Source organism: Orycteropus afer, unplaced genomic scaffold (assembly GCF_000298275.1).
Source record: "Orycteropus afer afer isolate SDZICR_OR568_19922 unplaced genomic scaffold, OryAfe1.0 scaffold00323, whole genome shotgun sequence".
Lineage (NCBI taxonomy): Eukaryota > Metazoa > Chordata > Mammalia > Tubulidentata > Orycteropodidae > Orycteropus > Orycteropus afer.
This window is the reverse complement of record NW_006921910.1, coordinates 3,037,693-3,055,731: the sequence shown is the minus strand read 5'-3', so window position 1 is coordinate 3,055,731 and position 18,039 is coordinate 3,037,693. Positions and strand designations below refer to the sequence as shown.

Sequence of the window (18,039 nt, the reverse complement as noted above, 5' to 3'; positions counted from 1 at the left end):
TATTGATCTCAGGTCTCTGCTTGTCTCACTCACTGCACTGAGAAGGCCATGAATGCAGGGAACCTAGAGTCCTGGTTCATTTCTGGCCCCCAGCAAGGCCTGAGAGACACTAACCCTGTAGAACATTCATTGCCAAGTTGGAAGAAGTCACTAGGGGTGATTGTGACCTCTGGTGGAGAGAAAGGGGTATGGGTGATTCCCAACAGCAGCCGAGAGCCACAGATGATTCTAGTATGAGGTCCCAATCTGCTTCTTTCTGTTTCTACCTGGAGATGCTGGGTCTCTCTATTATCAAAAAGGATATCTATAAGGAGCTCTGGTGGCATAGTACCTAAAGGCACTTGACTGCTAACCAGAAGGCTGGCGGTTCAAACCCACCAGCCACTCCTCGGAAGGAAGATGGGGCAATCTACTGCCTAGTGATACTGCCTCGGAAACCCAAGGAGGGGTCTCTATGAGTCAGGTCCGACTGGATGGCACGTAACAACAACATATGAGTTATCACTTGACTACAAAGGTGGGGACTCACCTTTCCTGTCCCCACTTCTCAGAGCTGACTGTACTTAGGTGGGAGATACAGCAATAGTTGACTAGGATGGAGTGTGTGTGTGTGTGTGTTTCTATTTTGGGGACCCAGTATTTTGAGACAATGATGGAAGCACAGGGACCAAATCTTGGAGACAGCCTGTCCAGGGTCTGTACTCAACAAGGTGTGTGGAGTTGTGGGTGTGGTCAGGCCCAGGGCCTTGAGAGCCCTTGCCCTGGGCCACCCTCACACCTGCCCATACCTGCCCTTTGAGGACAAGAGACACATGCAGTCTGACAGTTGGAGCTCGGCCTTGGTGTCAGGATGGCTGAGCTGAGCTTGGGTAGCCCAGACCCATTCAAGGCCAGCTTGGCTTCTCAGGGCCTGCAGGGGAGAGGTTGGACCTGGCCGCAGACATGACTAATTTTGCAGCCTGATTGTGGGCAGCCTTGGGAGTGAGAATTGCTTTTGCCTGTCTCTAGGCACAGCTGGAAGGGAAGTAGAAGCCACTTTCCTCTTTCTGATTTGGGCACAGGGGCTTGTGGGCTGGTGGCACAATGTGTAAGGCACTTGGCTGCTAACCAGAAGGTTGGTGGTTTAAACCCACTATGGGAGGAAGATGAGGCAATCTATTTCTGTAAAGATTTACAACCTTGGAAACCTAGTGGGGGTTGCTATGAGTCTGAATCAACTTGATGGCAGAGGGTTTGGGTTTTGGTTTGATATCAGCTCACCCCAGGGAAAGCCAGAAACAAGATCTCTGGCCCTCAGATCAATTGATTGGAAGCTCTGTGTGGGTGTGGCCTGGTGTACTTCCCTGGCCCCTGCTGGGGTGGGGAGTGGGGAATCACTGGAACTGAAGAAACACAACAGCCCTCCTTTCCCCCAGGCTGGAGTCTCTGGAGAGGCCTCTGCTGACAGGCTCTGACTCTTCCAGCCACATCCAGGAACAGGAGCAGGAAGCAGGGCCCTGTTCAAAACACCCTGCTTTGCATGTGGGAAACACAATTTGCCTTTGTCTTAGATCAGTCGACTCTGGCCTCTGGCAGCTCCCAGGTAAAACCTGCTATCTACCCATCAACCTACTTATGTTCACAGTCCTGGGTCTTTGGGGCCTGGGGATTCAGAGCTGAGTATTTAGAGATGAAGCTGGGGGCTGTGGTAGGAGGACTGCTGGGTGAGGCTGGGGGTCCAGGGTACTTTCCTGCTGCAGGGAAATGCTCTGTTGCTTGCTTTCTACCTGATCGGAAGAGGCAGGGCTCTGCTATCTCAGGGCCTGCAGCAGACTAGTAGGAGCTGGGCGCAGGTGGGGCTGAGAGGGAGAGCGCTCACTACACCGTGAGCAGGAAGGATGTTCATAGGGGGCTCAGGACCTCTCCACTACCCGGCTAGTCATCCTTAACCATTAACATTGTCACTGGCTCTGTAAGGCTGGGGAAGATACAGGACTTGGATCAAATTGGAGCTCTGCTGGCGTAGTGCCTTAGGCATTTGACTGCTAACCCAGAAGGCTGGCAGTTCAAACCCACCAGCCACTCCTCAGAAGGAAGGTTGGGCAATCTACTTCTGTAGAGATACAGCCTTGGAAACTCAAGGAGGGGTCACTGTGAGTCAGGATCAACTTGATGGCAGTGAGTTTTTTTTTGTTGTTTGTTTGTTTATTTTCTCCCAATTCTGCCATTTAGGTTATCTTAGGCATGTGGCCTTCCCTTTGGAAGCCTCAGTTTGCTCATCTATAAATGGAGATGGCAGGACCCCTCTGCCAGGTGTGATAAAAATCAGTGGTAGTGTATGTGAAGGCCTGACAGTTCCAGCAGGGTCTCAGTCCTCACCATTAGGTAAGGTGACTTGTGTTCAGGGCCCCCAGCTGATGGAGCTCTGATGTTTTCTCTCTCCCACCAGAGAATGATCCTCTCAGGCCAGGGAGCCCTGCTCAGAGCCCTAAATAGGGTTTCAGAGGCAGACACTCTTGTATTAGAAGCTCTTGAAGCTGGGGACAGCAGCTCCCTTTGGGAGCATCCCTAGAATCCCACAGACAACCTGCAGACCCTGGCATTGCCTTCCTGTGCTTTCTGCTGCTGGAGGGCAGAGGGCACCAGGCAAGCAGATACTGGAATACAAGGGTCAGGAAACCTGAGAGGAGGATTTTTTTTTTTAGTTGACTTAGAAAATGTTCCTTTTTATTTTTAGACTTTTGATTGTGATTTGGGTGAAAGTTTACAGAACAGACTGGTTTCCATTCAACAATCCATACACATCTGTTTCATGACATTGATTGTAATCTCCACCATTTAACAGCACTCATCCCACCCTCTCCCCGTTTCCATTCCTTCTTTCCTATCCCTTCTTGCCTTCTGAACTTTGTCTCTGGGCAGATGCTGCCCTTTTGGTCTCATGTGGTTGATTTTCTAGAGTGTGACCTCCCTGGTGTTATTGTTGACCTTATTAGGCCTGTCCATTGTTTGGCTGGAAGTTGAACCAGAGTGGGAGGACTTTCTTAAATGCAAAGAAATTCTATCTACCGAGATTTTAAAATATCACTCCCTTTTCCGTCTCAGATGCTATACTTAAGGCCCCAGGCCTCTAAATGTTCTTGAAACACTTCTATGATATCTTAGAGGTGCTTATTCAAGTTTCTCATTTTTAAGCAGCTCACAAGTCTGTTCTTTCCTGCAGTTCATTCCATGCTTTGTTCTCTTAACCTTCAGCAGCAATGAGGGGAGAGTGCACTTAAAGACCTTGTTGCCAGAGCTGGCACTTGAGTCCTCTGAAGAGGAAGAATGTGTCTTCCTAAGCCCTCAGAACATTGCCCATGCCTGGAGAAAAGTCACATCTGAAGGAAAGGAGGCGAGGGAGTTCCAGGCGTGGGATTGTGAGGCATGAGAACTATCTGGTGGGACCATGACTCAGCTGGTTTCCCAAGGCTGGTCTGATAAGGGGTGTGGGTGCACCAGGAAACCTGTGCCCACCCCCAAGCATCTGGGGAAGTGGTGCTAGTCACTCTCCCAGGAGAAGAGGAAGCACGACTGCCTTTCTAGAACTCAGAAGAGAGGCAGGCACTGTCTCCTGTCTTCCAGCTGTTTTTCTCCATGTCACCCATTCTTTCTAGTGAAGCAGACATAGATGTTGTTCACTCACTCATTCAACCCTCATTTGTCGAGGGCCTGCTGTGTGCCAGGTACTCTGCTGGGTGTTGATAACAGAAGTGAGGAGAAAACCAAGTATCAGCCCTCATGGAGATTACCTTATTAAGCCAACCAACCAGGGCAAGCCATGGTGGTAACTGTGCTGTGAAGGGCGGCAGGGAGGTGGTCAAATGATGGTGGGAATACAAAAGGGGCTGCTTTAGTTGGAGCATTAAGGAGTCTCCTTGGGGACCCTTGTCCTGAGTGAAGAGCAACAGCTGTACCACTACCCAGAAATTCCAAGCAGGGCAACAAGGGCCAACATCAAGGCTTGGAGCCTGAATAGGGTCTGTCATTTTTTAAGCCAGAAGTGAGGTCCAAAGTATGGGGCAGTGGGAGCCAATGAGGGTAGGACGGGAGACGAGGCCCGAGGGCTTTGTCAGTGTGTGTGTGGAATCTGGAACCCAATTGGAGTGCAATGGGGAGTCCTAGGTTTTTGGCAGGAGTTGGACATGATCTGACCTATCTTATAAGGTTCCACAGGCCAGTGTGTGGGCAGGCTGGGACAGATGCTACACACGACAGTGGCAGGCCCAAGGTGGAAGCAGTGGAGTGGTAAGTGGCTTGACCAGAGCTGAATTTACAGGACTTGCTAAGTCTGGATGAAAGACTTGAGTAACTGGGGAAGAGAAAGGGAAAAGCAGGTAAGGTAAGGTAGGAGGAGGCAGGCAGAGTCAGGGACACCTAAGTCAGAAACAGCATGTACCGGTGGAACTAAAAGCTTTGGACTGGGTAAGATCATGGAGCACATAGGGTTTGAGTATAGCAAGAGAGGAGCCCACTGGGGCCCTCAACATGCACAGGAAGACTGAGTCAAACAGACCAAGGAAGACCAGGTCAAGTAGATGGTATCAGGAGAGGTCAGCACACAGCTTAGAGAAAGCTTTAAAATGAACGGCCAAGATCTATGTCAAATACCACTGAGAAATCCAATGAGGTAGAAAGAACTGGATTTGGCAAGATGGAGATTACTGGTGACCACAGAGAGTGGCTTCTGAAGGCCAACAGGGAGGAAAGGCTAAGTGGAGGACTAAGTGGGTAAGGGGCAGAACAGACATGGCACAACAGCTGGAAGGGGGCTCAGACTGAGGGAGGGCTTTTTTCTTTGAATGGGTGACAAAGCCTGTTGTAGGCCGGCGAGAAGGAGCCACTAGAGGGGGGAGAAATTGAGGATAGAGGAGAAATGGTTACAGGAATATACAAGAAGGGGTGGGCCCCAGAATAGAAGAGGGAGTGGGTTAGGAGCACATTCACCTCCACTTTCCCTTGAGGGCAAGATTACAGGAATAAGAGGCAGATGGGCTGAGGATGTATGGTGACAGACTCACTGGTTCCAACTTTCACAGGAAAGTACTAAGTCAAGGCAGTAGCTAAGATGGGAAACACGGGAGGGAACCAGCTGCAGCACTGTGGGCAGTTAAAGTTGCCCATTTGAGACCTGAGGTGAGAAATTAAAAAAACTGACTGCCGTGGTGGCATCACTTTTTTCAGAGCTGTCCAGCTGCTTTGGTGCAGCTGAGTCAGTTGCTGGATGCAGGAAGCAAGAGGTGGTAGCTGGGGCAAGCAAAATTGGAGGTTTCTGCCACCCCAGTAGGTCTGAAGCCATTACTAGAATGCTAGTATATTTTTTTGTTTTATACATCCATACAGTACTGACAAATTAAATGGATAAAGAGAAATTATTTTTTGATTCAGCAGCCAGTAGCAGAAGGAGCCATCACTTAAGTAAGAATTTATTTTTAGAACTATGTTTTTACTATAGATTAAATTTTAATATAATTTAATTCACATATAAAGACAACTCTGGAGACTATGTGGATATGATATGGTCTAGGATTGGGGAACCGAGGTCACATTCAGGCCTGAGCAGACACCAGCTTGCTCATGCCTGAGAAATAGGATTTTTCTCTTTCACTCATCACTTCAAAATGCAGCGGCCTCCTGCAGAAGTTGCACTCAGCTGAGGAATGTGGTTTCAGCTCCAGTCCCACTCGCTTCCACGTGGCCAGCAGATTCTCTGGGAGGGGAAATGTTTTAAAAATTAAAGGGAGTACAGACCTAAAAAACTAAAAAAAGTCCCCACAAAATTTTGTACACAAATGTTCACAGTATTATTCATAATAGCCCCAAAATGGAAATTACCTAATATCCCACAATTGATGAATAAACAAAATGTGATATATATCCATACAATGGATGATGATGTGGCAATAAAAAAGACTGAAATACTGATTCATACTACACCACGGGGGCACCTTGAGAACACTGTGTCAGGTGGAAGAAGCCAGACACACAGACCATGTAGTGCATGATCCCATTTATATGAAGCATCCAGAATAGGGAAATCCACAGAGCCCATAAGTAGACTAATGGTTGCCAGGGGTTGGAATGGGGAGTGACTGCTAATGAGCATGAGATTTCCTTTGGGGTGATGAAAATGCTCTGGAATTGACAGTGGTGATGGCTGCCTGATTCTGTGAATAAATATACTAAAATTCACTCAATTGTATACTTTAAAAGGGTGAATTTCCTTGTATGTGAACTTCAATAAAGCAATTAGAACAATATAAATAAACAACCCAACTCTGGCTGTATTTTACAATCCTTCAAGGAAAAAACTCCTGTGACACCCACTGCCACACTACAGTTTAAACGGAGCACCCCTAACAGAGTGGCCCTAAAGCCTGAAAGGAGGCAGAACCAATTGTGTGTGTGTGTGTGTGTGTGTGTGGGGTGGTGGTGGTGGCAGGAGGCAATGCACCCATGAGGCAGAGGCAAGCCTGGCTTGTCTTTGCCTTTTGGGCAGGCACAGAGTTAGGGGAGGGGAGAGCATACACAGCAGAATGAAATGTTGAGCAATTACTGTTATCAAAGAGTGTAGGTGTGAGGTCAGTTTAGGGCCCACTAGTGGTTGGGGCAGTAGAGAGAAGTGCAAAGGGCTTGGGGAGAACCAAGCCTTTAGAGGCCTCTTCTCTCCTGCAACAGCCATTACTATGCGTCCTTAAGTCACCTGCTCAGTAGGCACTGCCAACACTGGGTCAGTTAGCAGTCTCCCCTACAACTTCCAAAATGATTTCCATGTCATATTAAAGCGAATCAAATGACAATGTCTTAAAGGGTTTTGACCCTCTGAAAACCAACCCAAATTCACTGCCGTAGAGTTGGATCTGACTCACAGTGACCCCTCCTTGGGTTTCCGAGACAGTATCACTATGGACGTAGATTGCCCAATCTTCCGAGAAGTGGCTGGTGGGTTTCGCCAGCCTTCTGGTTAGCAGTCAAATGCCGTAGGCACTATACCACCAGAGCTTCCTGACCCTCTGAGGTACTACATATTTTCCCATTCTTTTCATTTTTTATTATTGTAAAAATACATGTAACACAACATTTGCCAATTCAACATTTTTCAGGTGTACAATTTAAGGATATCAATTACATTAATCATGTTATATAATGATGACTCATAATCGCTGCCAGATTTCCCATCACCACAAAGAAAACCTCACTGCCTCCTAAACTATGAGAACCCCTCCCCCATTCTTTATTACTTAGGAAAAGAAGAAACAAACTTGAATGTCTCTGAAGGCCTTAGAATATAAATACTGGAAAGACAGTATTGTGTAACACCCCAATAAAACACTCACGGCCCTAGGTACTCACTGAGGAAGTAGTCCATCATCTGCGGCGTGTGGTGAGGGGTGGGGGCGATCCGCAGGAGTTCTTCTCCGCGGGACACCGTGGGGTAATTGATTGCTTGGACGTAGATGTTATGTCTACTCATTAGCTCGTCACAGACTTCTGTGTTTTTAGCAGCATCTGCAACCTAAGTTTGATGATAACAGGAGGTGAGGGGGCTCCTAGTACACATAGTGCCCGCAAGGCTCAGGCTGCAGGGCTAGAGTGCAACAGTGCTTTGCAAGCTTGGGGGAGAGGGACACTGCTGCCCAAACACCTGCAATTTAAAGGGCCCAGGATTACTTAGTAGGGAGCAGAGAACTGAAAACATATTACAAGTAAATTTCAGTGATATCCCTCCCACACCTCTGCACAAAAAGGGAGTGGTTCTTTAATCCCAGTTCACACCATGGTCTCCACTCAGTGATGTGTATACCCTGGGGATGAAAATAACCAGTTATACACTGCCAACTCAACCAGGCTAATATTTGCAACAGGAAGGGAAAGATCTATTTAGAAGTTAATTGAACAGAAAGCCACACTTCAAAGCTGGCCAAGCTCAGGCTTCCGGAGCTTTCCAGATCTGAGTTCTGTTTACCATGTTAAGGTCAGTGCTCTGGAGAGGAAACCTCTACTGTAGCCTGTGGGGTTAACGACTTCATTCTCATTGTGAAGTCAGCCAAAGGCAGAGACACAGCAGAGGGCCACTGGTTATAGCTCCCTGCCCTGGCAGTCACTGTACCCAAACCCAAGCTCAGGAAGGTGTCAACCATAACAGCATCTGATTATAGGCGGGCCATTACCCGGACGGGGATGATGTGGCTGGGGCAGTGGACAACTGGGAGGCCAGCATCCATGAGCATCTGCCTCATGAGCTTGACGTTGCGCTGGTGCTGGCGGCGAAGTGTCCGCCCCTCAGCACTCTTCAGGATCCGCACAGACTCCAAGGCTCCAGCCAGCAGCATGGGCGGCAGGGAGGTGGTGAAGATGAACCCAGCAGCGTAGGAACGCACGGTGTCGATCAGAGAACTCGTACTGGCGATGTACCCTCCAACACAACCAAAAGCTTTGCCTGGGAGGAGACCACCCCATTAGTAACAGCAATAGCTTCTCCATGCACACAGTTAAGTTGCTGCAGAACCTCAAAGCATTTCCTTTTTCTTTTTTTAAATCTTAATAATCCCCAAGACTGAGGAAAATTTTTTAAGAGAGAAAAACCTGAAGAAAGGTATGGAAGTGTCCTGCCTAAAGCAACATGGTCTAACCAGTGCCTGACCTGGATCAAAACGCAGGTCTCCAGAAGATGCCTGGCACCCATGTATTAAGCTGGTGCCCCCCACCCCCCTTTTCATCATTTTCTTTTTACATGCCTTTCCCATCCAGGCTGCTGCTCTGCCACCCACCAAGGGTCTGTTTCCCATGTTCTATATTGTCTATGCTCTTTGCAATAGGATCTGAGTTGCAGTGCTTGTACCATCTTCTCACTGTGAACTCTTGAGGCTGGAATGGAACTCAGCTAAGACATTAAGTGCTTTGGTGTGACCAGTGTCGTTTCCTATTTAAGTAAACACAAATGCCTTTTGCCGTCAAGTCGATTCCAACTCATAGTGACCCTATAGGAAAGTAGAACTGCACAGGGTTTGCAAAGCTGTAAATCTTTACAGAAGCAAACAGCCCCATCTTTCTGTCAGGGAGCAGCTGGTGAGTTTGAATTGCTGACCTTTTGAAAAGCAGCGAGTGCTTTAAACACTAGCAATTAGTATTTGCCAGGCAAATATGAAAACTCAGAGCTTGTTAAGGCTGGTTTAGTACCAGCTTTATTTTTCCAGTTCTCACGAAATCTCTTTGTATAATTGGTATCTCAAGTTTCAGGATTAAGGACTTCAGAAGAGTCCTCACAGAGCTTAATGTTATGTTCTGTAATTAACATTCCTGCTTGAACTCCATGCAAGGCTGGGCTGGTACAAACCCCCCAGTGGAAAATTTCTCTCCACTCTTTTCGTCTCACAATGACCATATCTTCAAAGAGCCTATGTCAAGAAAGGCACTTTAGAAGAAAAGAGCTGCCGGATCAGGACAGCATGAACAAGTACTTTCCCTCTGCAGGGCTGTGCCCTGAGAACACCCAGGCTCTCCTGGTCTGTACAAGGTTCTCACACTCTTTGACAATGCTGAGGAAACTCTTTTTGGCCTGCCCTTCCTTTACCAAGCGAAGGCTACAAAGTGGCATTTTAATTGGCAGCAACAATGGTCTAAAACAGCCTTACTAAGCTCTGAAGGTTTTAAAAATATTCTCAAATTCATGCAATTTACATCTTCATCTCTCTATATATACTTTAGGTTCCACCTAGGCAAGAATTTTCTACAAATAACTCATGTTATCTCCTCCACAAAAATTCTGACAGAGACCCTATTGTTATCTTCATTATATTTATGAGGAAACTGAGGTGCTCACTAGCCCAAGGTCACAGAGCTAGGGAGTCATGCCGGCAGGATTTAACCCAGGCAACATGGCTCCGGAGTCCAGCCCCCAAGTGCATAGGATGCTGCTTCTCCGCTAGGAGGAATGGAGAAAACAAAAAAGCAGCCAGAGTGAACTGGAATGGTTTTCACATGACAGGCACAGAGCTCAGCACTCTACAATACCTGAACCTGTAGGTCCGCACAACCATGCTAGGAAAAGTACTAGAAGGTACCTTTTTTTTTTTTTTTTTTTAAAATAAAAAGGAGAACAATCTAAGGCACAGAAAGTAAAGGCTCTTGCTTAGTGGCATGTAGCTAGAACTCTGTTTGGAATAAGCTCCCAGGTGGCAATAAATGGTATTTTGTCATGTTAGGCTATGAGATTTACTCTGCTTCCAGTAGCCCTACCCTATGATTCCAGGGATTCTGCTAAGCTGGGACCAAATGTCACCTAAAATAAACAGTGGCCCAGACTTTACCTGCTATCACATTGTCTTCTCACCTGATCCCAGTTAGACTAATTAGTCCTGAACTTTGTTGGAGTAACAAGTTAAATACAGAGGACAGAATGAGCAGAGCATACATACCAAGTGTTCCAGAAATGATGTCCATTTTTGGCATGACTCCATCCCGATCGCCAATCCCTCCACCTCGAGGCCCATACAGCCCTACTGCGTGGACCTCGTCCACAAAGGTGATTGCTCCAAACTCATGGGCGACATCACACAATTCTTCCAGTGGGCACACCGCCCCTGAGGAAAGACCAGAGACTGTTCTGAAGAAGTTTCCATTTCACAGATTTTCTTTTGGTTAGAGTCAGGCAGAACAAGATGATTTATATTCTAAGGCATCACTTTTAATACTGGGAAGAAAAAGAACTTCCTACAATGTCTAGGTTACCCTGGGGTCTTAGAGGCTATCTAAAGCCAGAAGAAAAAATCTATATACGGAACCCAAAGTTCAGCAGAGTGAAAAAAAAAATGCAAAACCAAACCAAATCCATACTTTTAAACAGGTTAGCCTTGTTTTTCATTTAACTTTTCAAATTAGGCTCTATTTAAAAACAGAAACTCACCATCCATTGAGTGGACAGTTTCAAATGCAACAATCTTGGGGACCGAGGGGTCAGATCTTTGAAGCAGTTCTCTAAGATGGCAGACATCATTGTGGCGGAAGATGTATTTTGGCACTCGGCTGTTCCGAATCCCTTGGATCATGGAGGCATGGTTCCCAGAATCAGAGTAAATTTCACAGCCTAACACAAAAAAATTCTATTTATTGCCATCTTCACTGAACATAAATTATTTCCTAGACAGTCAAACAAAAGACTTTGCCTTGAAAATACTGCTTTTTTGCAGTAGGAAAAAGACACTGCATGCCAGTTTCTCCTTGGTAAAGGAACTAGTAGTGCTACTCCTCTGAGAGGGCCCATAGGTATAGATTAATCCTGTGATGGGCAATCACAGTGCTTTTAAATCTGGTCACCTCATTCCAAACTCAAGAGATAACTAAAAGTGACCATGAGATTTCTCAAAAGGATTCTTTTAGAATACAAAGCACATTCAAAGCAATGAACTTAAGGACAAGACTTTTCAAGTCTGAATCTTCATTGGTGTCCTGCCCCACTGAAACTTATAATGTGCAGTTTGCACTTCGTGTTCAATCCATGAACAAATGCTCACAGACACTTACCCTCAATAGAGTGTCTTTAGCAAGCCACCTTTGTTGCCAAACTTTCTGTTATTACTATGAAACCCAAAAAACTCTGAGGCACCTGTGACAGACTTCCTTACCTGGCATCATCTTAGCTAAGGTAAAGAGAGTAGAGTCATTGGCTACAAAGCACGAGGAAAACAAGAGTGCTGCGTCTTTCCCATGGAGGTCAGCCAGCTCTTGCTCCAGGTCTACGTGGAATTTACTGGTTCCAGAAATATTTCTAGTACCACCTGCCCCAGCACCATGTTGTTTCAAAGTGTCCCTGTAAAAAAACCGAAACGTTATAGACAGAAAATAAGTTTCATGGTTCTAAGCATTATGTGGATCATTTCTCTTTCTAGGATCCAGGACACAAACTTATGTTTCTATCAATTCTTTTACGTGAAACCCAGGACCAGAAGTTTCAACCAACTTCATCTGCAGACTAGGTGGGAGAAGAACAAATTACCTCTAGGGGCAATCAAAGACAAGCGCTCATTTAACAGTGACCACATGTTAGCTGAGTTAATTTACTAAGACTTCTTCTGTCTGAGAAGCATCCCTCTCTTCAATACCACCATACCACTGCAACCTTAAAAAAAAAAAGAAAAAGAAAAAAGGGATCTCTAGGGGTGCTCATCTTAAAGCCCTCTGCAAACCAGTTCTATAATGTTTGGCTACATCTATCATTAACTTTTGAATGGGGCTCTCTTTAGCAAGCTTCCTTGGAGAGTCTGACAAACAACTCTCCCAGGGGTCCTCCTTGGTCATGACAATTCTCCTGAAGGACACGAATGATGGGTTCCATCATCCTTTCTGGAGTCCCTAGTGGTACAAATGGTAATTTGTCCAGCTGAAAGACTGGAGGTCTGAGTGTACCCTGAGGTCCCTTGGGAAAAAAGGCCTAGTGATCTACTTCTGAAAAATCAGCCATTGAAAATCCTTCAGAACACAGTTCTACTCAGATGGACATGGGGTTGTTATGAGCCAGAACTAACTCCATGGCAATTGGTGGTGCCATTTTTTTAAACATGTCTTTTTGAGGTAGTTTTTCCTTCAGTGTTGCTAGATTTGTCTTTCTCAATCCATAGTCATAACAAAGAATGTCTCTGTGCAAGATTGCTTGCTTGGCATATAACTGAAAGGCACACTGACTTGTGGAGTGGTGGAAACTGGTATGTGTAAGTTTGAATTCTCACACACCTAGGAGCTCCATCAATTGGCTCTCATGCATCAGAGCTTTTAAAAAGTGATCTGTATAATATTTTCAATGACTAGGAATAGAATTTTACTAGAACCCATTAAAGACAAAGTTAACATAACAAAAAATGGTGAACAGTAAACCCTACAATGAAGACACTTGTTCCTGCATTTCATGTGAAAGCTCCCACCCAGTAAGGGCAATTTCATTTGCAATAGATTAATTCTCCAACCACTAACACTACCTAAGCAGCTGTTGCGGTGCATATTTTTAGCTGCTGAATATAATTTCCCTTATAAATGATACAATCCCTACAAATCAAATAAAGCCAGTGGTTCCTGAAAGCCAAGGACTACTTACATAACTGCCCCACACACCCTTGGGTGGCGACTCATTCCTAGGTAGTCATTGCTACACCAAACCGACACCTGCTTTTTGGTGATCAGAGAGTCTGAGTAGTCATCCGCCATGGGGAAGATGTGTGCCTTCCGATTGACGGTTTTGAAAACTCGATAGGTGTGGTCACTTTTTTTCTCATCAATTTTCTTCTCAAAGAAATGATCATATTGAAAAGTGGAAACAGCTAAAAAACAAAAGAAAAGTATATCATGATGATTAGGGAGCACATCTGGCTTTCTGTGACAGACAGACCTGGGTTCAAATCCCAGCTCAGCCACTCAGTACCAGGGAGATTCTAGGCGGGTTATTGAAATATTCATCTGAGCAAGTTACTTGATGTCCACATCCTGAGGAGTAATGAGACTGTGTGTGTCAAAATGTTTAGCACAGCACCTGGCATGCAGACAGCAGATATGAAATAAGAGAAGGCAGGCTACAACAGGATCTGCAGTCATTGTGACTGAGGGCACCTACTTAAATCAAGCAAGCAACATGGTTTTCATTTCATTTTTCAGCTCACTGTGTGCTTTTATGTTTTAATCTGATGTATGTTTAAGTGACAAATTCTCTCCTACATCAGACAATTTACACTAAGACTTACATTTTGGCAAATTATCTTGAAGCAGATGGGACACTCTTTCTGGTCTTTGCTTTCGCATGATATCTTGGAAGTTCTTCAGCAATCTACTTGGCTCCTCGCCATCAGTCTTCACACTAATCACACTGGGGTTCACTGAGGTCTGGGCAACCTCTGCAGCAAAAGTAACAAGAGGCAAACAGGACCTACCATTCACTCTTCTTTTTAATTGTCATAAAAATATAACACACTTGCCAATTCAACATTTTTTTTACAAGTATAATCCAGTGACACTGATTATATTCACCATGGTGTGCAATCATAACCAGTATCTATTGCCCAATTTTCTACCACCATTAATAAATACTCAGTGGCCCCTAAGCAAGGACTCTACCTCTCCTTCCCACTCCTGAAAACCACTAATAAATTCTGGTCTCTATATATTTGCCTGTTCTAGATATTTCATATAAGAGGGATCACACGTATTTGTCCTTTTGTGACTGATTTACTTCACTCTCAACATTTTAATCTGAGTTTCTAATAGCTCTCTAACATATTGTGCAAAACGACTTCCTGCCTAGTTCACATACATACACACATGCACAAGCCAATCATAACCAAAGTCAGCTATAACTGAGTGTCTGAAGCTTCTCGTCTTCTATTTTAGCTACTCTAATGGCCCATGTTTGGTGTTTTGTTTTCAGAGCTACCAAAGTCCAAAGTGCTCTAGCTGGTCGGTATGCCTTCCCTATCCACCCCCTCCACCAACGCTAATCTCAATTTTCTTCACAGAAAACACGGTGCCTGGTCATAGTTTTAATTTCTGTTGATGAGGCTTTTTTTTTTTTTTTTTTTGTGGTGGTGGTGGTGGGGTCTTGGCTGCTCTGTGAAACACAGCCAGAGCTAGAATTAAGGTTGCCACTTGATGGCCATTAGTAAGGCACACAGCTTGGGGGGTCTGAAGACCAGCACTTCATGCAGTAACCCCACTGGTTTTTATCTTTGATCTCACCAAATGGCAGGAAAGAAATAAAGGGCTGGGAGCAGCTCTTAATTGCAGAGGTTTTTCAGAAATCAGGCCTGTTACAAGAAAAGCTGGTCACATCCTGCATCTTCACCAGAAAGAAAAATCTCACATTTTGCAATGCTGTCAGTCTTTTGACTATTTATCTTGATGACCTTCCTCCTGGGCCCTAAGAGAGGAAGGTATTTACACAAATACTGCCCCAGTAATGACTAATATACAAGTCTGAAGATTCAAACAAGCCAGAAGAATGCCTTCACTCGGCCTCATGATCTGTGCTTCATCTCCTTACCTTTCCTCAAGGCATGCATTTCTTGCACATCCTCCTGGAGCTCGAGACTGGCTTTGCAGAAGACACTGCTGCCCCTCTGGCTCATCTGTGCTGCCAGGAAAGGGCATTTGCTTGCAGTTCCCTGGCTCGTGGCAGGGGCAAGGTGTTCAAATGGAAGCTGTGCCCCATCAGGAGTCTGCTGGGATCCATCAGGCGTCTGCTGGGATCCATCAGGAGTCTGCTGGACCTCTGCTTTGGCAGTTTTGTCCTCTGAGTGGGGAATGGGAAAACTGAAGCATCACATGTGGTTGCACAGCATACAAGAAAACCACTTGTTTCTTTCTCTCATTGCTCCAAAAATAAACTGTATATTTACTCAACCCCACAATCCAGACACAAGTTTATTTTCATTAGGTCCTGCTAATCAAGCTAGTTTCTCATCTGTCTCACTGGCAACAATGCTCCTGTGATAAGTTAATTGGCACATTCTAGCTCCCTCTCAAACCCACAGTATTTCTCACTTATAAATCTAAAAGCCTGTATTTTCTAGTTATAGACAACCTAGAGTTCTTGAATTGGATTCTGTCTAGTAAATTCTATCCTAAGTACATTCAGCATATTTCATGAGAGGATACACTTTTTAAGGTAATTGGAAGTGTTCAAACAATGTTTTCTCTGCTGGTATTTTGAAAAGAAGTTCTTGACAAACAAGCTTGGTGTTGGTTACCATATAAACTATCGGCTTTCTTCTAAACAAAACAAATTAAATTAAAACTGAGACCCTTAGATTGTTGTCTCATAGAGTTCAAATATTAGTATGCTAAGGAAAAAAACCCTAAGGATAATTACACACCTCACCTACTTTCTTACCTAAATGTTGCAAAGAAGTCCACTAACTTAATAGAGTTGGCTGGTAATTAAGCTTCTAGTAACAGTGAATTCTTTCTCCCTTTGAGTGAATTAGTTCACCTTCCTTCCTTCTTTCTTCATCAATTCTGGAATACTCTTATGAACCACACACTAGCCTTTCTTACAAATTGGGTAGGACATCTGTCTTAATATGGTTTTCATTAAAATCTTCTGTAAAGGAAAACCAAAAGAAAAAATACTTTGACATTTACTACCCAGACTAAGACAACTCCCTACCCCATTATAAGAGTAACACATATTCATTATAGAAAATCTAGAAAAAGGAAAGGAAAACAAAACAAAGACCCAGCATTTCAAACATAACCATTCCAACTATTTCGGTATATTAACCTTTTTTCCCTATGTATGTTTTGAAAATGCTATGTTGTTGTCAGGTGCCATTCAGTTGGCTTTGAACCATAGCAACCCTATGTACACCAGAACAAAACAATGGCCGGTCTTGCGCCATCCTCACAATCCTTGCTATGCCTGAGCCCAACATTGCAGCCATTGTGTCAATCCAACTTGTTGAGGGTCTTTTAAAAATACTTTCTATTCTATGTACTTCCTTACTCTTTTTCATTATAAAGATCTGTCTAAGCTAGTAAATGGAGCTTTTGTGGCATAGTGTTAAAGCATTTGGCTGGTTACCAGCTGCTCCATAGTTTGTATTACTTGTGATGGTTGCATAGTAGTCTACCAAGTGCACAAGCCACATTTTACTCAGCTATTCCCCTACTGCTAAGGACAGAATGATAAAAGAAGATCTTGGTCTTTGAGTTAAAAGACATCAACACATAGCTCCTGAATAATGGTAAAAATCAAGACAAATCCTACAAACATCACCTTCCTACTCAAAAAAGAAAAACAATCTTAAGTCCATACCCAGAGAACAAACCTGAAAGAAATCTGTGAGGTAAAGTATTTTCCAGGATTAAGTAGAATCTGAAAAGCTTCATGCTGTCCTGGCACAACCAGACCAAAACTAAATTCAACTGTGATCTCTTTATTAAAAAAAATACACAACCAAAAATTATACACAAAATAGATACACATGCTTAAAAACGCAAACACTACTTTAAAAGCCAAAGGCCAAAAAAAAAGAAGCTAAAGGCCAAGAATTTGATGAAGAAAAGGTTGGAATAAACATCTTAATTTAATATTGACATGAATAAGGCACTGCTGAAACACTAAAACTACAAGACACTGACATACAATCCATTAACATGTTATTTGGAAAGCTGGCCATCATTTCACCTTTAAAGATAGGAAAATGACAAGTGCCTACCCTATGGAGTTAGGACAATCCAGGAAATGATCCATGTAAAAGGCTGGGACTGGTACAGAGTAACCCCTCTGTTAGTGTGAAATGCAATGCCATTGTGGACTGGAACTGCTTCTAGTCTAGTAATGAGTTCAGACCACTACCCCCCACTTCACTGCCAATGACACTTACTTTCATTGGCTGGAGGGGTTTCTCTGACCTGCTGGCAATGTACTGCTGAAGTAGACAGGGCCCGGGGGGCTGGCTTGGCCCCAGCTTCCATCATCTTGGGACAGTTTTGAGCATAGAACAACAGAGATTTCCCTGCCTTCTGCAGGAAAGTCTGAGACACGCGGGATAAAAATGGGCAGCGGCGAACAACAGTCTCCATATCCAGGAGGTGTGCTGGCTCCTGCAGAAAGACTGACGATGAGTGACATCAACACTTGTTAATAATCAGGCAAATACCACTGCAAGGTTACTGGGGCTAGGTGTCACCTGAAGTTTATAGCAAGGGTACCCTGGGATACTTAGTAAGTCTCACTTAAACTGTCCAAGGATGGCACTGATTTGGGACTCAGCCAAAGACTGGTGACCACTTTCTACCCAGGTCATCAACTTCTCCTTCATTCTCTAGCTCTATACAAAAGCATCTGAAAAGCAACTAAATCAAATCAACTAAGTATTGACAATTAAGAACCAAGGTTGTGGGACGATGAGGGACAAGTCAGGAACAGGTTTGGGAGGTCAGAGGCTTCTGGAGGGTGATGCACAGCACAGATAAAGGCATTCTGGCACACGCCCGGGGGAGTGAGGCTGGAGAAGGCACTGTCAGTCATCCAAGCAGGGA

General features: G+C 44.6%; 1 protein-coding gene across 1 annotated transcript; it reads right to left on the bottom strand.

Annotated features, from left to right (window-relative positions):
* Window positions 1-5,567: 5,567 nt before the first annotated feature.
* Window positions 5,568-17,595, bottom strand: ALAS1 (5'-aminolevulinate synthase 1). Its single transcript, XM_007952043.2, has 10 exons — window positions 17,382-17,595; window positions 15,038-15,286; window positions 13,746-13,895; window positions 13,106-13,328; window positions 11,643-11,827; window positions 10,925-11,104; window positions 10,437-10,601; window positions 8,190-8,458; window positions 7,372-7,534; window positions 5,568-5,728 (listed from the first exon to the last, which is right to left on the bottom strand). The coding sequence occupies exons 1-10, from the start codon at window positions 17,578-17,580 to the stop codon at window positions 5,568-5,570; spliced, it is 1,944 nt and encodes a 647-aa protein (XP_007950234.1). The 5' UTR covers window positions 17,581-17,595.
* Between the last annotated feature and the right edge of the window lie 444 nt (window positions 17,596-18,039).

Bases quoted from the DNA above. Each gene is read 5' to 3' on its own strand.
- ALAS1 (XM_007952043.2), bottom strand. From the start codon at position 17,580: ATGGAGACTGTTGTTCGCCGCTGCCCATTTTTATCCCGCGTGTCTCAG. The intron at 13,896-15,037 runs GTAAGGAGATGA...CTTTTGCTGCAG, and splicing joins AATGCATGCCTTGAGGAAAG to AGGTTGCCCAGACCTCAGTG. The intron at 8,459-10,436 runs GTATGTATGCTC...GTCTCCTCCCAG, and splicing joins CATCATTTCTGGAACACTTG to GCAAAGCTTTTGGTTGTGTT.